Consider the following 23,810-nt stretch of genomic DNA (forward strand, 5'->3'; position numbering starts at 1 on the left):
TACTATGTGGCACCTGAGGCACCTGAAGGATACAGAACTAAAGATTTTCTGACTCTCTCATCATTGATGTTCCTCTCTCTGAAATCAATAAAATATATTTAAGAAAAAAAAAATTTCCACCCCGATCTGCCTTCTGAGGACTGGGAGATGCAGCAGCAGCCTTTATTTCTGTTTCTGTGATGTTTGGGTGACTAGAGCGAAGAGAGGGTGCTGGTACCACTCCTGTCACCTTCACCCTGCAGCACAGTCATCTGTGACCTCTTTCCTGAACATCTAAGCTTTAGGCAAAGTGGGTAAAGCACGTATCCAAGAAACTCTTCCTCTGCATTTTGTTCTGAGTAAATCAGTCCCATATTTATAGAACAAAGATGAAATAGATTTGTATGATTATATTTCATTGAAATTTGGAATAGTTTTGGAGCTGGAAGGAATTTTTTTAATATATCTTTATTGATTTTAGAGGGAGGAAGAGAGAGGGAGAGAAACATCGATGAGAGAGTCATTGATCAGCTGCCTCCTGCACCCTCCCTACTGGGAATCGAGCCCACAACCCAGGCATGTATCCTGACCGGGAATCCAACTGGGATCTCCTGGATCATAGGTCGATGCTCAACTGCTGAGCCACCCAACCAGGGTTGAAGGAATTTTGGAGAGAACCAGTATTCTTCCCTGGCAGGGAAAAAAAAAATTGGTCACTAATCTTGTATTGATTGGCATCATGTAGTAAAGTGACTAGACCTGTTCGTGGCCTCAGACCACAGCTAGGACTGCCTCCTACATAAGATGACAGGTTCTAGAAGCCTTCACAGTGCTTTCTACCTATTTGCCTAGGCTGAATCCATTGCCTCCTCCAAGCCCAGACTTTCCCTGATTTTAAGTTCTGTATGTCATTCTTAACATGAGGGATTTTGGCATTGACTACTTCTAGTGGATGTATGGAAGTTAGAATTGATGTAATATAGTTTCATAGCTCCCAGCTATTCCAGAATATAGTGTGGTATAGCAGAACGTACAGAAGCTTTGGAGGCAGGTAGTTCTGGGTTCAAGTCTCCTTTAGGCATTTCCTCGTGTAGCATCATGGATGTGTTGCCTAACCTGAGTTTAACTGCCCTGCATAGAGAAACACCTGCTTCCTAAGGCAGCTGTGAGAACTCAGATAACATGTGAAACACACATTCGACTTGCCCAAGAGGTGGGGAGTCACATGGCCCCTATTCCAAGTGAAGCTCTGTAACTTTTGGCACATGAAATACAAAGAAAACAAGCAGCGCTGGTAACAACACATTTATTTCGTACCCTGTTGTGCAACTGGGGGGTGGTTTTCACTCTCCAGTAATTGAATTAGGTTATAAACAATGAAAACTCCAGAAGGTAAACTGGCAATTTATTGTTGCTCATGAGCATAAGTAAACAGACATGGTACCACATAAAGGAATTTTAAACACTTCTAAACTTCTGGTATAGTTTTGAATATGGACCAGTATACTTTGGCAGTGGACCTACTAGATGACCAATATGCTTCTAAATCCCATGATTCTCTTCAGACACAACAGGAAAAAGTTGGTTTTACCCTTTGATTTCAGATATTTAACAGAAATCCTCAGGAAGTTGGCAAATGCCAGCATGACTTGAGCCTATATCATACTTATCATGGTTTATACGTATATTGCTATTAAAAACAAAATCATGGTACGCAGCAGCCAACTAATTGCTAGTTTCATTTTGTAGATGACTTTAGCATTTTAAAAAAGTAATTCCCTTCAGAATGGCAGGCTCTAGAACTTTTGTTATTTTTAAGTGGTTTTAACTTACTAACCTTTTGTAGACTAGTTAATTCAGATAGATTCCTAGTCAAAGAGCTGGATAGCATATCAATGGGTTTTATATTAGAAACAGCCATTTCTAAGACTGCATTCTACAGGATGTTTCCTTTCAGAATGCCTTTTATTCCTGGATTCTAATCTTACTTACAGCATATGATACTTGTAGACGGTTTGACTAGTGTTAACGAACGGGTACTCGTGGCTAGAGCAGGATGTAAGAACGTGCTGATCACCAAGTATGAGATTTTACATTAAATTAAAATTATATACTGTTGGAAATCGACAAGATTGGGAGTTCCTAGGTCCTAGAAAATACTATGGCTAAGGAAATAGAGAACTCAAAAAAGGAATCCACCTCCAAGAAACTAATTCAGTATAGTAAAATAGAATTAAGTGCCCTGTCTTAGGAAAACATTTAATAATAAGGGACATCATACATCATTTCTTTGGAGATTAAAGTGCAGGCTATGAAATGGCATAAAAAATAATGCATAAAATAGTGCAATCTTAAGGTGCCATTGTTTTTATTACACATAGCCTATATTATGCCCATTTCTCAAAAATCCAGCTGTAGTGACACCTTTTAGCTTATTTATTTAGGCATTACTTATACTTTTACCCACCTCTGGGCTACATAGAATATTTTAACATTTTAACAAGTAGAATAATAGCGCGTACATCTTGAAACTACTAAATAGAGATTAAGGCAAGCCCCTGTAAAGTTCAGTACTCCACAAAACACAGTTTACAAAAAGAAGTTGCTTCCAAAACCAGTGGCTTTAGATCTGATGGCACCCCAATAGTTTTAAAAACACGATTACTCTGAATACACTTGCCTTTGCCCCACTATTCCCAGGCTCTGGACATCAAAAGAGGAGCTTGAAAAACAGCAGGTTCTATAACCTCATGTTCAGAAATAATCCATATTTCAGAACAGGTGAAAATCAAGCCAAGACCATGTAGGAGATGAGCTGAGGATCCTGTAGGGGGCAGTCATCTTTTTCCCTTATATTGGATCTGTCTGTAGTGCTGTACCATAATCAGCTTCTAAGTGGGTAGGACCCATTAAAATAGAGAAGGCTCCTCTGAAAAACAGCGAAGGAGGATGACAAGAATATTTTATGAAATGTTATTCTAGGACAACACAGTATTAACTTTACGGCATTTATATTACTGACGTATGATCCAGGGCAGGACGGTTCTCTCTTGGGAGGCTGATTTACAATTTTCCTGTAACATATGTCAGTTTTAGCTGATCAAAATAATTTGTGACTTGTTGAACCTTAAATACCATTATGCTAACCAAAAGCAAGTATAACAGCTTTCAAATTGGTCAAGGCAATACCCTACCATGTTTTAGCTAGAGTCTAAGTAAGATTTAAGACTTAAAACAAACAACAGAACTGTAGTGCTTTATTCTCCGACTGTTATGGAACATTCATGCATTAACAATCGCAACTCTTTAACCTTACGGACAGGTGATTACAAGTGTATACTGTAGAAAATTGGATTCTGAAACAAAATCTACTGTCTAATAGTGTGAAAGCTTGTTATGAAAGCCAAATACTCATGTTCACTAATGGAAGACTATAGATACATTTAGGGTATCTTGATAAAGTTTATAAAGAAACCCAGGCAACTTTAAATAATTCATCAACAACTATTAAAGACACCATCTGAGGTTATATCCCTTTGATGCATAAGGATCATACTTTGTAAACCTGTAAACATGTACTTTGTTACTTAGAAAAGTCTTCCTATTACCAGGAAAGCAGACTATTAAAGGCCATGAGTATTCCAGTAGGCCTTCTCCAAAGTTATGACAATATGGCTAAATCCTATGGTTACAAAAAATGAGATCTGCTGAGTGAGTTCCAGACAGGGACTTTTATGGATGACCTTGGCTGACAAATCTTTTTTAGAAATTGTTTATTTTAAAATTACCTTCTCAACAGACCATGAAACACTTGGATGTTACTTTATAGTTTTTCATTGAAAACATACTACATTGTAAATGGAGTTTCGAAGTTAGACATAGAATTGATCAAACTCTAAGGACAATATAAAAAATGGGTAAGAAAGGTTCATCTGGTGAGGTTAATCTGAAGGATGCAGAACCATGTTGTGTTGGACGGATAAAAAAAGGGTGACAACCTTGTGCTTTTGTTCAGCTAAGGTACTTACCAAAACCTTAGGTTTTATACAGGTACCAAACTCTCACCTGGAAAGGGACAGCTTTCTACATTACACCTAAATTTATTTTAAATAACTGAAGCCCAAGGCAACAGTTTAAAAGAACAGTCAAATAATAACATAATTTAGTACATTAAAATAAGACTAGAACAGTAATAGCTGAGTGTCTCAAAAATATACAGCTGGGGAAAATAACCACTGTACACAATTTGGAGGTTGTTAAAGTGACCACTTAGAAGGTTGAACAGTGCAAGACATGCTTTTCCAGTTACAAGCTCAACACAGGAGTGCAAACAAAATTAAAGCTTTTGTTTAAAGTTGAGGATAAGGAAAGCCTGAAATTAATATTAAAAAACTTCCCTCAGGTCATCCCCCAGAAACAAAATGATCAAAATGCTTTTTCGTAGTACAGTGTTCTTCAATGAATTTTCTTTCAATGGCATAACTGCATCCCACAGGTTGGGTCCCCCACTCACACCACTGGTAACCACACTCGATCAATGAGCGCACACAGTAGTGAGCAAGGAAAAGTACTAGTTACCAGAGGTCTGTATGGATAGAAAGAGCGTTGGGGCTTGGGGTTCTGCCTTAGCCAGTGTACCTGAACCCTACAGAGAACAGATAAAGCAATGGGCTTTAATACTCTTGTTCCTGTAAACCGGAGGACAAATGGACTCACAACCCCTCCCCGCAGAGGCCAGCTGTTGTGGTGGAAGATTTTAAGTGCTTAAACTAAGACGCTGCTCTAACAGGTGGAGAAGTGTAGAGGTTCAAGATCAATACCAGTGCAAGAGCTTTTTAAGTGAGTTGCCTAGGCAATGCATGCATCCATCCATGCAAATGTAGGACGTGGCCCCAAAGAGAACTGAAAACATGATATAACTGGATAAATCCCTCGCCAGTAGTTTATAAAAATATAGTCGATACTGTAGAGGCCCCTTCTACAGTCAATACTATGGAAGTCCGTTTCAGTTACCCATTACTTCAATACCAAAAAGCAGTTTCTACTTTTCAGACATTCCAGACAAAGGTCACTTATAACAAAAAGTCAACTTTTTTTTTTTAAACAAGATATTGTCCATTTAAAAAGTAGGTCTTTTCTTTCAAGTGAACAGGACATTTTCTGTATTAAACTTCTAGTCTGTCAAGACTGGTTTAAGATCCTTAAGTAATGTGCATATATGCAGAAACAAATAAACTTACTTTAAACATGAGCTGCACAGAAAAAAAAGTGAACTCCTCAAAACATGATAGAATAGGTCTGGTTAGTACAAATCTATTGCAAAGTAAAAAGATTCTGTGCGTCAGTTCGACCAGGAGAAGCGGGGAAAGAATGTCCCAACCATGAAAGTTCAAGTTTAAGTTGTGTTCTGAGAGCCTAGAAGCCTAAGGGACACCATGTCGCTCACAGTATCCTGACGTGCATCACTGCTCAAGCCACTAAGCCAGGTCTTCCCCTGGAGTCAGAAGCACATCCCAATTTACTTTCTGTTCCGGAGACGTTTGGATTTCCTAAGAGAGTCTATGGCTTCTGCTGCCTTTTTCCGTTTCCGGGGCGAGACTTCACTCTGCCCAGACCCTGAGGGGTTTCCTACTGCGCTCTCCATCACTTCTCGCAGTTTGCGCTCCAGCTCCGCCAGCCGTGCGTTCTGCTCCCCTATGATCTGGGTCTGCTCTAGCAGTTTCTGGTCCTGGTCTTGGAGCTGTTTCTGTTGTTCTTGCACTTTGGTGCGGAGCTCGGAAATTTCACGCCTGAGAACAGTCACGCCAGCACCGTTCGTCTTAACCTGCTGCTGGAGTTTGGTAACCTCTTGTCTTGAAGGGTTCTGCTTGGAGAACAGCTGCATTGTTGTTAGGGCTGCAGAAGGTCCTGGAACTGTGGGGAAATAGTTTAAAATGGTCAGCTAATCACTTACAATGTCTCATTACCTGTAATACTTCATTAATTAAACTTATTTTTAAATGGAATGTCCTGTCACTTCTGATCATTTCTTCTCTGCAATCTACTTGGTCTGCTGGGTTAACCAGACACCTGGTTTTAACTATAAATGGGTTTGAATTCTGAGTCTCATGTTCATGTGGCAATGTGTGGACTGCCAGCAAATGACAAAGGACATTTAATGGCATAAAGCTGGATTTGAAATATTATACAACACTTTTGCACCTAGTAACTAAATACAAGTAGTAAAATTAGAATATAATGATTTTCTACCTCATTTCACACAAGGGAACATAAACTTTCAAGTGAGACATACAGACCTATCATGTTCTTACGTTCTCTCTGTACTTAGTTACGTGCAAAGGCTCCAGCTTTAGCTAAACAAACAGGAGAAATACCATTGGAGTGGCTATACCGAGACTTTCTCACTTTCTGTGATCATGACGATCTCACAGACTTTCTGACATGTACAGGAAGGCTCTGGACTATTCTGTTTTAGGATTAATACAATGTAACATGGGCATAAAAATCACTATTTTAAACTAATAACCTACTTTTGTTTTTAAAACTTTACTTCCTGAAGATTTTCTAAAAGGAACAGATGGATCCATTCATATCCTAAACCCACCAGGCCAATTTTCTCCTTGTACATCTAATTACCAGGATCTTCTTGACTGATGCACTCTTCCTTCTCTCTGTTTATCCACCTTCCACTCATACATCACTGCTCAGGTCAGTTCTTACCTCTTGTGAAGTCTTAATCGGATCAGCCAACAATGATCTGATCTGCCTTAAGGTTCTGTCTCTGCTATTCTTTTGGCATTCAAATGGACACGCCTTTAAAATATTTCTCTTGCCTCTGATACGTGAACTTTGAGTCTGGATATGTCTTACCTTTTGAAATAGTAAGATCCTTGAGGGCAGACACCACGTATTACACTTCTTTTTAGTCTCCACTGGACACAGTACAGTGCTGTGCGCTTAACAAGTACCCAATAAATAATAGATATATTATTAATGCTGAGATGCCACAGGCTTTATTATTAAGTGACAGAGAGGCACTCAGTTACTCCACTGAGTACTCCAGGGAGCGAGCTAACCGGAACAAAATGTTTTACTAAAGTTTTTAAAAAACATTTGCAAGGGCTGAGGATATTGAATAATTTAATCCTTCAGTAGGTAAGGGCACAAATCTCTAGGATCCAATTCACTTTTGCAAAACAGCTACCACAGAAGAAGTGACGGTGTTCACAACAGCCCCATGCCCGTTGTCTTTTAAGGTGGCAGATGGACACTCTGGGGGCTGAAATAATTAACTGGACATTTCCATGAAGAATTTTATCTGCCATATTTAATTGTTTTAGGATAATGACAATTAAGTAGTCAGAAACATAAAAACTATACCTATATATAGCTTTACACTCAGCAATTCTACTCTAATAAATTTATTTTAAGTCAACAGTTATGGATATGTACAAAAATTCAGCCACAAGACTGTTCTTCAGAGTGTAGTTTAAATACTGAAAAACTAGAGACAAATGTGCTTAACTGTAGTGGATCAGTTACAGAGGTTATGGTCTATAATTCAATTTGTCATTAAAAATGACACAGAAAAGATCAAGATATACAATTAAACAGGGAAAAGATCAAGTTATCAAATTTATGTATGAATGTTATAAACTGAACACAGTAAAAACAAGAGATACCTGGAGGTGAGCCCATGAGTCTTCCAGACACATCTGATCCTGGTAATTTCCTCTTTAGAATTGGAACAATCTTTTCATCAAAGTACTCCATTGCCATGGAGGAAATATCCCTTAACTCTTGGAGTACTTCATGAGCACGCTGAGGGGCTCTGGTAGAATTGACATATCTCAACACACGATAAATCTCATCAATAACCTAAAATAATAAGTTCTCATTAGCACTTGCATTTTTTCCCCCCGAAGAAAACAGCTAAATAGGGAGAAAAGCGACTGCTTGTTTTGCAATTACTGTGAAGACCTAACATGGCAGTTCCCTCTATTATGCTCATGGCAACTGGCACAGTAATCAGTGACATGCTATGAACACGATTTAAATCTTTGGACTGTGCTGGGTGAGCGAGAATTTCTATCTTGTTTACTCTACTGTTTAGCAAACAAACCTAATAGAATATTGAACCTCAAACAGGGTGGGGCAAAAGTAGGTTTACAGTTGTTGGTATGGAAAATAATTAACAAAGAACACAAGAATAATGGAAAATAATACAATAATTAAAAAATAATACAGGAATAAACTTTCACGTACTCACAACTGTAAACCTACATTCGCCTACCCTGTGCATCCTGTCTTTCCTCATCTTCCATCTCTGTTCTTGTCTTCTCCTTGAGATTTCCTTAACGTTCCTTTCTACTCCTCTCATTTAAAATTTTTTCGTCCACATTTAAAAAATTTAAGTGCACTAAAAATTTTTTTTATGGCATATGTTTGACTATATTTTTCTTATTTCTCTTAGAATATTAATGACGGTTTCTTTTTAAAGTTTTGTGTCCTTACATGGTTTTCTCAAAGGTGTTTCCCCCATTTGTTTTACTCTGTGTTCCATATTAGTACAATGATTCTCTATTCTCTGCGTATATTTAAGTATGGAGCCCATAAAAGGTTATTAGGACTCCCTAGTTAGCCACGATGGCTGTCAGGTTGGTGGGAGGGGAGAAGGAGGGGCCTAAAAATTCAATATGAGAGTAGATTGATTTGATTTTTAAGAATGTCATCACATTAAAATCAATTTTAAAGGACACAAAAATACAACACTCTGGAAACATTAGATAAACTCAAATTAAAGAATATTCTTCAAAATAACTGACGTATTCTGCACAAAAATTTAGATCAAGAATCACAAAGATAGAGTAGGGAACTACTCCCCATTAAAGAGTAATCCATGCATGACCCTGGATTGGGTTCTGGACTGAGAAAAAGAATAGCTGCTAGGAAGAATATTATTGGGATACATGATGAAATCTGAATTCGGACTGTCAAACAAAACAAAACCCAGCTTGTCCCTCCTACTCTGCCTCCCCAATTATAACAATCTTGAAGGCACGGACAATACCTAACTTGTTCACTGCTGCTGTATCTCTGGCATCTTAACAAAGAGTAAAAGCTCAAAAATTTCTTCTTGAATAAGAACTCTTAACAAGCTTCTCTAAAAAATAGCAGGGCTCCTACTGTACATTTCCTAGTTAACATTTTAAATATAAAGAACACACGAATGACTCATAGTTCTATTAGCTACTGTACAGATGTTGAACAAATCCACTCACAGAAACTCATTCCAGAGAAGTAGGAACAAGTCTGACATTTAAAAATCACTTTGTAACTTTATAATAAACTTTACATAGTCCAATCCAGCTGTTCCAGGTAAGAATTCTATTTTACCTTTCCTGGGATGAAGCAGCAGAGATTGGAATCCACATACTTCATGAAAGTCATATTTAACAGTGAAAGCCTGGTTTCAACGGCAGCAAGGATATCTGCATGACGAGCTAATGAATGGTTTCTCCTTTCCGACTCTCTCCTATAATTAAAAAGCAACCTTTAAAGATGTACTGTGGACTCAAATGTTAAGCAGTCAAAACATCTTAATGAAACAGCCTAACATTTACATATTAATTTCAAAATCTACAATTGGATCATAATTCAACTGTAATGATAAATCAATCACAATGTCCAGAAATCGTTGTCAATTTTCTCATTGACAAAATATTTGGGGGGGGGTGGTTCGATGCTATTGTAAATGGAATTGTCGACCTAACTCCATTTTTGGATTGTTTACTGCCAGTGTATCCAATTATACAAATGATTTTTTTATATCTATCTTGTATCCTATATCCCTGTTTCACTCCTTTATTAGCTCTAATAATTAATTAGTATATTCCTTATGAATAAGGCCACATACAGACAAGATCATGTCATCTGTGAACAGAGAAAGGTATACTTCTTCCTTTCACTCTGGATGCCTTTTATTTCATTTTCTTGCCTAACTGCCCTGGCTAAAACCTTCAGTAAAATGAACAGAAATGTGAGAGGGAGCAAACTATAGTAAAAATCTCTTATTATGATCAAGGTACCCTATGCTATAAGAACTTGGAAACCATTTAACAGGTAAACTCTTATTGAGTTTAAAACAACAACAGAAAACACCCCAAGAAACACACAAACAAAATCCCCAATTGTAAATCACTGCCATTGCTAGCCATGACACACCTTGGGAGCTGTGCTTTGACTTGTTTCTGGCATAGATTATGGTACCTCTCCACTTTTAGAAATCCCTGATTCAACATTCTCTGGCAGACCAAGTCCATTCTTTTACAAACCTATGGGGAGAGAGGAGGAGAAAGAATTTTAAAAATAATCAAGCTAATGACAATTAGACTTATAACTCAAAGTTCTCTGTGCTAGTATTGTTCCCCAGTTTGCTGCCTGAATCCTTGAATCAGTATATGTGGGTGAATCCCTCATACTCTGTAATTCTGACAATATTGCATTACAAATTAGTATGTGTAGGCAAGGAAAATTTACTCCTTTACTTTAGGAATTTGTCGCTAGTTCTGAATATATCCCCAATATGGTCAGAAACTGTAGTCTGAAGACCAGTAAAACAATATATTCAAAAGTTTTTAATGGTTTGAAACCAGGAAAATTCTCTTAGCCAAGAATGTACAGTCAAACTCAAGTCTCACAAAGTCTGTATGATCTATGACTGGAATGAGACTTATTCATTTTTACTAGTGACTTGGGTTAACTATAGACAGTTTCTCTATTCCAGATATTAGGATATCCTCCAAAGTATCTTAACGCTATAGCAGAACCTCAGCTATTTTAAATCCTTGAGGAATATGGTGTTTATATACAGTGAGAGCACCAGATCAGATGCCAGAACACCTGAACTTAATGCATCCAACCTTGATGCATTCTTGAGTAAGTCAGCTACCATTTGAAAGCTTGAGTCAGCCATTTGTAAAATGTGGATAGTATCTAACTCAGGGATATCATTAGGAGTAAATGAAACAATACATGCTAAATCACTTGGTAAACTAAAGTTTTACATAAAAATTATGTTAAATAAATTTTAACTTAGTACTAATTTGAAAACTATGCTCCATATACTTAGTTATGTTTCTAAGATATCTCAGCATCTTTCTTATCTTAACGAGACCCAGTGCATATTTAGTGTCTGTTTGTTTGTTCTTTGATCCCTGAGAATCCTGCAGAGACACAGAGGCATCAACCTGAACATCATGGGTGTGGACATTGAAAGTGAAAGAGAGACAAATCTGTATCAAGATCAAGTCAACTAGGCAGGGGCTGTCTTACACTTTTCTCTCTCGTAACACCCAAGCACAAATGTTTGGCAAATACTTGTTTAAAAAAAATACTGACGAAACTCTCCATACAAGTTTGAGTCCACCTGGGAATACAGGGACAAAAAGCCAAACTGGCTAAAGCCAATGAAAGCCTTATTATCTAATATTAAACAGTAGACGCTTCCTAAATCACAACGTGCCAAACGAAGGGTATTAAGGAAAACAGTGCTTTTCAATATCAAAACGAATTAAAACATAGTCCATTTTAAATACTGATACTAAGAGTAATTCTAATAAAAGGTTTTTTAAAACATGGTAAAATCTATTTCTAACTAAACAACATTTGCTCAGTGTCCACTGAAAAAATAACAAAACCAATACATACCAACAAAGCTTTCTAAGGAAAAATGATGTTTTTCTAAAACAAAATATCAGTGAGTTACATTTTCACAACTCTCTCTGATATGTGGTTTACAAGAACAGAAGTGAGTCATCCTATCTGCTTCTGCATTCAACCCAATGAGGTTTTACCTTAGAAAATTCTAAAAAACACAATACACACAGCACACGCTTCATGAGCTGACAGTATGATGACATCATCACATCGCATAACTGCCAGAGAGCTCCACTGTGCACTTGTGAAAGAATGAGTGGAAAATGCAAATGCCACCTCTTAATACTTCAATGGAAATCTTTGCCATCTTACAGATTCCTTAAAGGGCCTTGGGAACCTCTCGGGATCCCTGGACCACACCAGTGCCCAATCCAGAATAACCACATTGCCACAAACACCGGTACTGAACTTTATGTGAGGGGGGAAAAAAGAAACTTTTATTGTTAATGGAGAAAGGCAAGGAGAGTGCGCCTGTGTGTATGTGATGAGGGGAAACAAAGCAAGGACTGCAGGATTAGAGGTGATGGCACAGGGAAAGGCACCAGGTCTGGAATGAACAAACCATTAGCAAACAAACTGCTTCTGCAGAGAGATCAGATGTGTAGGCAAACCTGAGAGATAAAATCTCCCATGGTTTGCACAGGGAAATCAGAGTAATGAGAAATAACTTTTAAAAGACCACCCTTTTGAAAGATCTCATATTGGGACAGTTGATTGGTCATTTTCTATAAGCAACAGTGATATCAGGACCAAAGATATGTTCTGGAAATTTCACACTGAGACAACTGAAATCCCTGTAGGTGATTTGAAGAAGTTTAAGATAAGAAAACAAAGGCGTATCAACGGAGCCTCGACTGACATTTATAGTTAAAACCTGGCAAACAGACCAGAAAACAGGAAGGCGCAAAGAAAAATTAAAATAGCATCAAAAAGTCAAGTTTAAAAAGATTTTAAGCATTAGCCAATATTGTAAGAGAAGAGCAGGATTTAGTGTGGGGCTCTGCCTTTCATAGATGTTCAGTCAGCACTGTCTGACCCATAGCACAAAAACAAAGACACAACAGATCGTGTGTCTTTTGTTAGGCTTCAGAAAGAAGCACAGTGACCTCTGGAAAACAGAGACACCCATTTTCCCCAAGTAGTTTAATGGTAACTGCTGACAGTGTATTCTAACTTGCAATGCAAAATTATCTCATTTAAAGTATAGCTCTGTATTTATGAGTATTTTAATAATTTCCCAAAACTAAAGGGAAAAAGATTTATTTCCCTGGTTATTAAAACAAAACAAAATTCTAGCAACTTGGCAATTTACCCAAGACAGTAAACCAAAATTCTGGAGTCTACCATACAAAGATGACTACTATGTCCAAGATTACTAGGCATTTATATATGCTATAAATACAAAAGGAACTGATGGCCTAGGTCAGTCTACAGTGAAAACATGCAGCTTGGTCCCATTACTTGCTGTTCTAGTGTGAGATCAGGTGTGGTTTCTGTTCATTACTTCAGGATTTAAAATGCTGTTTAGCCTTTTCATCACTTTCTAGCTTAACTGGTCAGTAATAAAATATTTGCTTCACTTGTGTTTAGCAATCTTTTTCGATTTGTGTGTCACCATGGCCCTTTTTAACAGTGCAAGACCCATATTCCACAATTTTCCTAGTAAACCTAACCTTAATATAAAATTTTAGTTGACTCTAAGATGTACTTTTTTTCATATTTTAACATTTCACGTTGGAACAGTCTCACAGTATATGCTGTCTTACGATTATAACTGGCAGCATTTCTTTTTCAGATGTCTTAGATGCCTTGAAATACAGCCTGGGGCAAAAGTAGGTTTACAGTGAAACATAGTTTATTCTTGTATTATTATTTATTATTGTATCATTTTCCCTTCAACTAACTGTAAACCTACTTTTGTCCCACCCTGTATTATAGTATACTGACTTCGATGCTTCTCTCTCTCCCCCCCTCCTTTCTTCCTTCCACTCTATCTGAAAGCAATGGAAAAATATCCTCAGGTGAGGATTAAAAAAAAAAAAATCCAGGTCTTCTAATTAGTGTCTGTTTAAATTTAGTGATCTGCAGCTATATAGAGTGAAATAATTATCTTCAACTGATCAGTGTCAACGAATCCTCTGCTGCTACAGAAACAATTGGCTCCAGTCCACAAGGATTCCTTGAGGCAATATGGGATTTTTAAGGACATTAATGGGGTCCTCACCAACTGCCAAGATGAGCAAGGTCTAGCAAGATGGAGCTAGACCAAGATCTTCCAATAATTCTTTCAAAGTTCAAAAACCAAAAGTGAATCATGGGGAAACAATTCAAGACCCTTACCACCTGCCCCCTCAAAAAAGCTATAAAGGACATTTGGGGGGCAGTCACTCAGCTTCTTAAAATGGTCTTGTAAAATATTAAAGACTTTCTGGTTGAACTAAAAACTTTACATTTAAAGAAATTTTCTGATATCCTCTGTTGGAGTTAAATATTAAGCAACTGATTTTTCAGCACTATTATAATTTATACAGAAAACACTTTTATTTTACAATGACATACATTTCCTATTGTTTACTCAGAGCAATGAAATGTTTTAAGAACGATTTCATTTACTCAACAAAAATAAGCACTTACACTGTGTCACAGACTATCTAAGGACATCAGGATTCATGATGAAAGGATATGTGGAACTTACATTTAGTGGGAAACAGACCCTTCCAAAAATCATCCCACTTTGTGTGCGCAATAATGATGACCTGGAAACTTAGAAATATGGCCTGAGTAAAGTTCAGAAGAAACACAGAGTCTCTACTGAGGTCCTAACACTTGAAGGTACATTTTCTAGGAGAGGAGAAACAAAGGAGAGGCTGTAGGCAGAAGCAAAAGCATGTGCTCAGACAGACCTAGGATGTTCAGGAAATGAAACAGCTTGTTTGTTTCAATCACTCTTAAGTGCAAGATGCTAGAAGTAGGTGATTGGGAAAAACCTCTATCAAAGGTTATCTTTTGCTCCTAGTCTCAAAAATCATGGAATTGGCTTTATATGCACAGCCATCTTTTTAAGACAGTACCTTCCTTCTTCAACACTGTGAGAATCCATGGCTCTCAGTTTACCAGAATATACAGGTATATCTGGTCTTCTTTATGAAATAGCGATGATGCTAAGAGATAGATAGAAGTTGTTGTTTTAACATCCCTACTTGCTTCCCCCACCACAAGCTGTCAACCCTGGAGGCTCTCGAAAACAGTTTCTTAAATTTGACAAGTCTGTGAAATAAAAAAGGTAGAAAGTAGGGGGGAGTCTGATCACTAGTCTAGGACATTAAAACTTTACACATCCAAAATAAATCTGTTTGTTTAATCTCTCTAAGTCACCCTTCTGTAATTACTGCATTACACTATACATCATTTTGTTTTTCCTGAGAGGAGTGTTCTTCCACCTTTACTCACTGGATAAAAACTCATTATCTTGAGGAAGCGTCTCCTGATTAAACCCTCCTATTTACTGTGCTTGGCCGTGTTACCTGAGGCTTTGTAAGTGTGCTCAGGAACAGTTTCAATGAAGATACTGGACAGGGTTAATGATTGAACCCCTTTACTCTGAGACTAGAATCTGCAAGAAGAATGAATTATCCCCCAAATATTACAACTTCTTACCTGCACTTAAGTATCTGTTAATAAAATCATAACCTGATGAGATGAAGAAAAAACGAAAAGCAGCAATAAAGAGTATATTCTCTATAACTCAGCAATAGAGAGCAGTGGTTCTCAAAGTGTGGTCTAGGGATCCCTGGGGTTCCCGAGACCTTTCATGGGTTTGCAAGCAAACTATTTGCATTAATACTAAGATATTATTTGCCGCTTTCACTCTCAACTCTCTCACAACATAGTGTTTTCCAGAGGCAACATGACATCTGGTGACATTGTTATGACAGCTAATATACTGTGTATTCTTGTGCTTTCTAGAATTTTCCAAGGTAAGCTCTTAGGGTCCTCAGGAACTTTTAAGAGCGTACAGGTGTCTCAAGACAAAAAAGTTGAGACCTACTGGCACAGAGCAAGAGATATGAGGAAGACAGCTTGCCTAAAAAAAAAAAAAAGTTTTCTTATATTCCTTCAAATTTCCTACCAATCAACCCTCTCCATAATGGAAATTTTCTAACAGTGGAAAAAAAGATAGGAGAGGAATTATAAATGGGTAACAGACTTAACTAGCTAGAGCACTCTGGAGAAATATCTTGGGACAAAAGCGTATTTATGTGTTGTGTTACCCGCTGGAAAGTTTCATTCCAGACAATAAGCAAGACTTCAGAATCTAACCTTCAGGCAAACCTATGTCCTAAAACACGAACAGGATTCCACTTACAGGCGGCGCACTACTTGACCCACACAGAAAAAATATCTGATAGGATCTCCCTAAAACACCTCTCAAACAGCCTTCCACACTCATCTTTCAGTGGTGAGAACACTGCTCCCGAGTCAGTCAATGTTACACTTTCACAGTTAGCTTGAAGCTGCTCCCTGACTAGAAGTAGGACCTCACTTCTTAACCTTTGCCTCTTGTTTCAAAAACTCTCACACCTGTCAAGAGGGCCCAGGTGACAGTCTAATGCTGCATCAGCAAAAATTTGTCTGATTTACTGGAAAAACAACTCAAAGTACAGGTTTTGTCATTACAAAGGTTGCATTCAGCCAAATAATTTTTAAATACATTAAATACTTCAATTTAAATACTTAAAACCCCATGTAACCAGGATTTCCAAGCTCTGGGTACATTTTTTGGAGCAAGTTGATGGCAGAAAAACAAAGGATTTAATAAGGCATTTGGACAGTCTCTTGGAAGTGGACTGGAGAGTCAAATTTCAATTATTCATGGCAAAGGGAGGCAAGTAACTGGAAAATATGACTTTAGCAATTTCAATGTAGAGCAAATCTTTTAAAGAAAATGCATAGTAGTAAGTGTACCTGTTCTCTAATTTGGGTGCTAACAATTATGATTGAGGCCCTAGTAAGGCAAGTAAACTGGGAAAGAAGAAGCACAAACACACACCTAAACCATACACAAACTAGCTCATCAGCCACTGAGTAGTTACATCACTTTCTTCCAAGCATATCTACCCTTAATTCCCCTAAAAAAAAAAAGGAACTATGTAATTTATATGCTTCACAGCAGCATACGTACTAAAGTTCCTTATTTTTTGGCAAATAATTATTAAGATACAAATGGCCACTTAAATAGAAAAGGCATGTAAAGCACCTACCAGGCACTGTCTCTAGACCGCCAATTTCATATAAAGCACATAATTAAATTAATGCTGACATCTAGTGGAGAGAAGGAATATCTTTCTTTTCTAATGCTAACCTGAATTGTACCCTGACACCAAACCAAAAAATCTAAAACCAAAGCTACCTCCAACCCCCACGAAAGATTACCCATTTAATCTAAGAATTATCCATTAATCTCAAGTAAAAAAAGGAACGTTTCCTTTTGCTAAAGCAGAGGGGAAAAAAAAATCTCTGAGATGTAAAACTGGCTGCATCATTTTTGGGGGGAGGAGGCTCAGGGGACTGGTAAGAGCTCCTTGTGAAAAATCTTTGAAACTACAAATTTGTTTCCTTAAATGGCTAGAATAGATAATTGCTTAAAAATTAAGAATGCAGCTGAATATTTCACTTGGAAGAAATGTCACTTAATAAATTGTGGGGTGTGTTTTGACTATTCCCTAGGATGAGGCTAGTTCCTCCCCCTCCTTTAGAAATGTTTTTAATCTTCAAAAAAATAAAACTACTCCCCGCCCCCATTTTCCTCAACACTTACATAAAACAGAACTGTGACCATTCCAAGCTTTGCAAAGCTATTGTCTGGCTGAAAGGCTCAATTCAATCAAATGTTAGGCCTAATTTCCAGACACCATGACTATAGAGCATGACTCCAATTAAACACCATTTTTTATACAAATTTGAAGGAATATTTAAGATTCTACATCAAGTTCTAAGGATGACATGTTTTGAAAATTCACAGACAGTCCATTTTTAAATACACTTTTCAACTGGAGAATTTTCCATCCTGCAGACTGGAATGAACTGCTGTGTTGACTAGAAAAATAAAATTAGTCATCAGCTTGAATTAATATTAATAAGCTTTCTTTAAAAAACAAGCGTGATTTCATTTCAAAATATGCAATTACAATCGATTTTAAACTGGGGGTTTAGACCTAAAATACGGCATATTGATTAGGAAGAAAATGCTACACACAGCACATTCAGAAATATGTCTTTGTCTTAAAAACAAGCCCGACCAGATTAAGCATCTAGACAGAATCGGTTTGCAATCACTTCAAAATGTCCACCTCCTTAATTTCCTCACCACTTAAAGATAAATCCACCAAAAGAAAGCAAAATATGCCTGAACTAAGACATTCACCAAACCTCCCCAGACCTTCAGCCAAACCTCTGGAGGGGAATAAAACCCCAATGGCCAGGTCATTCTTTTCCGAATCACTGGCTGGACGACCCCTGTGGTTTTAAGGTATGAAAGCTCCCCTAAAAGCGGGCGGGTCCGGGGTACACCCCTAGTTAGAAAAGGAGCCGCGAGGGAGAAAAACGCGGGTCAAGGGGCGAGTCGGCGCACTCGGGCGGGCAGCGGCCTGGACTCCTCCGGCTGCACCGCCCGGGGCGCCGACGGGCGCCGGCCCCAGCCCCGGGCCTCGGCCGGGTTTGGGGAGGACCCACCAACCCTACTTCTTCAACAAGGAAACCTGGGCGGCTGGGGAACAGTACGTTCTGCTGGCAGATAATCCAAAGCTGGCTGCGACCCGGGATCATGCTGCCTCCTCGGGAGTTTTGTCCCCGGGGTCGCCGAGCCCACTCGGGGGTCCGCGCTCCGGCCGGGCGGAGGTGGGAGCCCCACTCCCGCCGCGCTTCCAGGCGGGGAGCACCCCAAGGCGAAGTTGCCCCGACAGTCGTCCCAGCCCCGAGGCGAGGGCGGCATCGGGACAAACCCCGCTGACAGGCGCGCGGAGAGAGACTTGGGGGCGGGAGGGCCGCGCTCGGGCTCCGGCACCGGCTGGGCTCGCGGGGGGCTCCCACCCCGCCCCTTCCCAGACGTCGGCCCGGCGGAGAGGGCGGCGGGGGTCCCGCGGGGGCCTCACCAGGCGGAGCTGGCTAATCTCGTCGTAGGACATGAAGCTGAGGATGTTCTCGATGGCTACGATGGGCAGCGCCACCAGCGTGTTGTTTTGAGGCAGCTGGTCCGGAGCCAGCGCCGGGGCCGGGGGCGCCTGGGAGCCGGGCTGCGGGGCCTGGGGCGGGGGCGGAGGGGGCAGCCGCTGGGCAGAGCCGATGGCCGAAGAGGAGCCGCTGTCGCCGTGGCCGCCGCCTCCTTCCTCAGCCATCCGCTCCTCCGCCGCCGCCGCCATCTTGGGGGTTTAATTCCTTCCCCCACTGCAGGGGGACTGGGGGCACTTCCGGTGCGTCATTTCCTCCCCGGGAGCCGGAGGGGCGGGGACACCTGGAGGGGGGAGGAGCCTGTCGGGGGGGCGGTGCCCGCCGAGCTGTTCGAGGGGCGCAATGAGGGGCCCCCGGGGAGCCCTGGGACTGTGATCTCTGATCTAAGATTGGAAACGACGGGGGGAAGGGAGGCTCGTCTGTTGGACTTACTCTCTAGGGCTTCCTGCCTAAGGGTGGCGAGGCGATGCTGCCCCGTAAATGCAGACGGAACGAGGTATTTAGAATATCATTTTCCAAAAATCATAGTGATAATTGATTGAGGCAGATAAAAAGGAACGTAGTGTTGATTAAAACTACCCTGTGGTGAAGCTTGAAAGCACGTTAAAGGAAAGAAGTCGGACGCTAAGGAGAGCGCACCGCAGGGTCTCATCCGCACTGACTGACCCGCGGCGACGGGGGAGCTGGTGGCCTCCAGGGGCTGCTGGGAGCCGGGAAAGGGGCGTGGTCGCCGGGGGCGCAGCCGGGAAAGGGGCGTGGTCGCCGGGGCTGCAGGGAGCCCGGGAAAGGGGCGTGGTCGCCGGGGCTGCAGGGAGCCCGGGAAAGGGGCGTGGTCGCCGGGGCTGCAGGAGCCGGGGCAAAGGGGCGTGGTCGCCGGGGCTGCAGGAGCCGGGGCAAAGGGGCGTGGTCGCCGGGGCTGCAGGAGCCGGGGCAAAGGGGCGTGGTGCGCTGAGGCTGTTTCGGAATTGATCACGGTGATGGTTGCGCAGCTTTGTAATATGCTAGAGACCACCGGACTGTGCACTTTAAAGTAGTAAATTTTAGACATGAATTATAGCTCAATAAAGATGTTGGTATAAAGATGTTGGTTTAGGCAAGAATCATCAAAAGGTGCTAAAACTAGAAAGTAAAGGCGCGATGTGGAACATAATATTTATAGAGTCTCAAAAATAACTGCCCACAAATTACATATTAATCACAAAGATCAAAAGGAAGTACGACAAGTTGGGTAGACAGGCCACTAACCAAATAATCAAAATTAGCATCGCGAGTCGTGGGGGGAATGGGCATCATTTGCCTCCTGCTGTGATACCCCCAAAAGGACATAACGTGATGTATATTCCTGCAAAAAAAGAAAAGAAAAGCGTATCCTGTATTTGAGTAGACAAATCTAGATAACTGCTCCATAATCTAAAATATTGTAAAAGACAAAGTCTAAGGATTTAACCCAGATTAAAAGAGAGTAAAGGGGCAAGATCACTAAATCCACGGGCAATCCTGAATTGGATTAGGAAAAATAGCTATAAAGAACATTACTGTGACAATTGGTGACCTTTGAATACGAACTATATTAGATAATAACAGTAAATTTCCTGATTTGGATAATTTTATTAGGGTCTTGCAAGAGAATGCCCTTGTTCTCGGGAAACAAACCTTGAAGCATTTAAGGGTAACGAGGCATGATGTCTCAATTTGCTCTCAGATCGTTCAATAGCTAGAGAATGAGATTAATAAAGCAGATATAATAAATGTTAGCAATTGGTGAATCTGGAGGAAGAGTATATGAGAGTCACTTATAGTATCTTGCAATTATTTCGAAATAAAAAGTTTTTCACTTATTTTTCATTTACAGTTGACATTCAATATTCTATTAGTTTCAGGTGTACCGCAGGTGTTGTGGTTAGATATCGATTAACTTAAGAAGTGATTCCCCCCAATGTCTAGTACCCACCTGGCACCATACATAGTTATTACACTATTATTGACTGTATTCCCTATGCCGTGCTTTATATCCCATGACTGTAAAAATAAAAATATTTAAAGGTTGCTTAATATTTCCATAGTTTTGTATCTTCATAATGTCCTGTAACAAAGATCAAGGTGCAGGAATCACTAAATTTTGAAGCTTGGCTTGAAATAGTATATGGAATCATGTTTTCAGTACATTATGGGAGATCTCATTATAAATAAAACCCATTTAAAATCCTTTAAAAAGTGAATTGCCATTTTCTAACTTAATTAGTCTATTTCTTAAATCCACTAGTTAAATGCCATTTTGTTTTGCCTGAAATGGGCCATGTGGGTTTTTTTTTTTTCGTTTCCCTTATCTCTCTACATGTGATCAACTAGTTAACATCTATCGCTGATCTAAACAACACAATACAACTTTGGAAACAATTTAAACCACTTCCTGCCAGTGAGCCCATTCACATTGTCCTCTGTTTATGTACGTTGGATCCATGCCCTGGAATTCCCTACACGTTTTTTTAATAGAGAAAATTTCAAAACAAATGGTTGCTTTGTTGTAGTTATTAAAATCAATGCTTGTTTTGGAGATGCTTTCCAATCAAAACAAGTACTTGCAACTAAAACAAATATTTGAACTTTTAGCAGGAGTTCTGGGTTCTCAATGTGGTTTTTTTTTTTGCCAGCAAAGCAAAGTACCGAAGGACCTTTGCGAGATAGCAATCTCAAGTACAGAATGGACGTATACATCTTAAGATCTATTTACATATCTATATGAGGGATAATATTACCTTCTTTCAGCTCATAAAGTTAATATGACAGCAAACAGGTGGAGTTTTGAATTCCTCACATTAAAGAGGTAAAATGAAGTTACTATAATGCAGACACTGTACGTTATCCTGGCCCCCTTTATCCATCTGCCTCCCTGGCCAGGGTGTGTGTTGGGGGGATAGGGTCAGGTCGGGTACAGTGAGCTGTGGGGAGCCGTGAGCTAAGCTGCTCAATGGCAACTCCGCAGGAAGACTGGCTTTATGTATGAAAGAGAAGAAACGAAAACCAGACATTGTTTTTCCTATTGTTAGCACATTTGTAATTTATATAGAAAGAAGGAAGAGCTCACAGATTAACTAAAAAGAGGTTTGAGAGTTTCTAGGGACTGTGAATAATTAACTACGGTTTATTTCTTTTTAATTGTACAAGAACACATAACACAACATTTACCATCTTAACCATATCTAAGTGTACAGGTTAGTTGTGTAAATATACTCATGTTGTTGTGCAGTTTTGCAGAACTGAAAGTCTGTACCTGTTAAACCACAACCCCCCGTTCCCCTGCCCGCAGCCCCTGGCAGCCACCCTTCCTTCTGTCTCTGTGAAGTTGACTACTCTCGACACCTCTTATAAGTAGAATCATAACCAGTATTTGGCCTTTTGTGACTGGCTTATTTCACTTAGCATAATGTCCCCATGTTGTAGCTTATGTCTTAATTTATTTTTTAAGGCTGAACAACATTCTATTGTAGCCCCATGCCCCTCCCACCCAGGGATGGTGATGGCTGCCTCCAGCCTCCAAACCCCAATAAGTCCAGACCCCAGAATGTGGGTCACCAGTAGAAGAACCCTTAACAGCGGTCTTGGAGGAGAAACAGGAGAAAGCAGTACAGCCCCCACGGGCACGTTTCAGGGGTGGATGGACAAACACGTATAAGCTGGGAGGACCTCGTGGACTTTCTGATATTTATCACTCTAATGAGCAGTATTTCAGGAAACTACAAGAGCTGAAGACGTCCCACAAGGAAATTATGGCAAAGTTAGAGAAAATGCACCAGAATAAGTTAAATTTAAAGGAAGTTCAGCCAGTGATCCTCAGGGAAGAAGCTTCTAAAGTCTGGTCTCTGTATCAGAAAAGAACTATTGTCCTATCTCATGAACCCCCTGGCTCTCAGAACTTGATGCAGGTCATTCTTTCTTCCTCTTTGATTGTGTCTTTCTCTGAAGATGAGTTGCCCACTTAGAAAAATACCCTGAGAAGAACGGAACGGTGACCTGTGCTCAGGAGCTCACCAACAACATGTGGACAAGCTTTTCTGTAAAAGATTATATTCAGGGAAGATGCTGACTTCCCAGCAGCTGAAAAACCAAAGAAAAAACCAAAAGAATGGGTGCCAAAGATGACAGTACCTAAGCCTTTTCAAATGATGATTTGAGAGCAGAAGAAAAAAGAAGAGAACATGGAATCTCAATCAGATATTGAAATGGTACTTAAACTGCTTCAAAAGCAACAAGGCTCAGAGAGTAAGAAAAAATTCCGAGCCAACCCAGTTCCAGCCTTCGTCTTTCTCTGCCTTTAACATGTACAGTCAAACAAAATAAAAAAAAACAAAACAAAAGAAGATTATGAAGGACAAAAACAAAGAAGCTCTTTAGGCCTCACAGAAGCCATTTAAATTTATAGCAAGAGAGGAACAGAAGCAAGCAACCTGGCAAAGCAGCCTAGGGTTGATTTGCTTATGGTTCAACTACCGATGCCAGGTTAAAAGAAGAGCTCTATGGAGACATCAGGACACAGCTAAGAGCCCAAGAGCTTTTAGCGAATTCATCCCCTCTGCCTTGTAGACCAGCTGGCAGGGGTTTTGCTGCAAAGTAGCCCAAGTGTCCTGAATGGGCTGAAAAGTTGAAGTGTAAACAAGTCTAGGAGCCAAACTGCTGATTTTGGAGACCTTCCCGAGAGATATCAGAAACACCTCTCAGAACAGAAGTGTCCAAAACCCCTAACAGTCTGCAAACCATCTGATCATACAGCCTCACGTGCATCGACTAAAAGAGAGGAGATGTTGGCAGACCTCGAAGCAGACAAAGAAAATTTGCCTTTTCCTGGTCAATCCCCACTCCCCATGCTCCTTGCTCCAGGCAACCACTGA

General features: G+C 40.0%; 1 protein-coding gene and 1 pseudogene across 1 annotated transcript; one reads left to right on the forward strand and one right to left on the reverse strand.

The window, feature by feature from the left end:
- Positions 1-1,269: 1,269 nt before the first annotated feature.
- FBXO28 (F-box protein 28) lies at positions 1,270-19,115 on the reverse strand. Its single transcript, XM_087828978.1, has 5 exons — positions 18,849-19,115; positions 10,204-10,313; positions 9,376-9,514; positions 7,662-7,857; positions 1,270-5,892 (listed from the first exon to the last, which is right to left on the reverse strand). Exons 1-5 carry the CDS (start codon positions 19,113-19,115, stop codon positions 5,498-5,500), a joined length of 1,107 nt encoding a protein of 368 aa, XP_087685104.1. The 3' UTR covers positions 1,270-5,497.
- A 2,589-nt stretch (positions 19,116-21,704) lies between these two features.
- LOC107543585 (protein FAM161A pseudogene) lies at positions 21,705-23,810 on the forward strand (annotated as a pseudogene).

This window comes from Miniopterus natalensis, chromosome 21 (assembly GCF_054644295.1).
Source record: "Miniopterus natalensis isolate mMinNat1 chromosome 21, mMinNat1.hap1, whole genome shotgun sequence".
Lineage (NCBI taxonomy): Eukaryota > Metazoa > Chordata > Mammalia > Chiroptera > Miniopteridae > Miniopterus > Miniopterus natalensis.

Excerpts from the sequence above, each read along its gene's own strand:
- FBXO28 (XM_087828978.1), bottom strand. The coding sequence starts at position 19,115 with ATGGCGGCGGCGGCGGAGGAGCGGATGGCTGAGGAAGGAGGCGGCGGC. Across the intron at positions 7,858-9,375 it reads GCTGCTTCATCCCAGGAAAG|GTTATTGATGAGATTTATCG; the intron begins GTAAAATAGAAT and ends TTATTATTTTAG. Across the intron at positions 5,893-7,661 it reads ACTCATGGGCTCACCTCCAG|TTCCAGGACCTTCTGCAGCC; the intron begins GTATCTCTTGTT and ends ATTTCCCCACAG.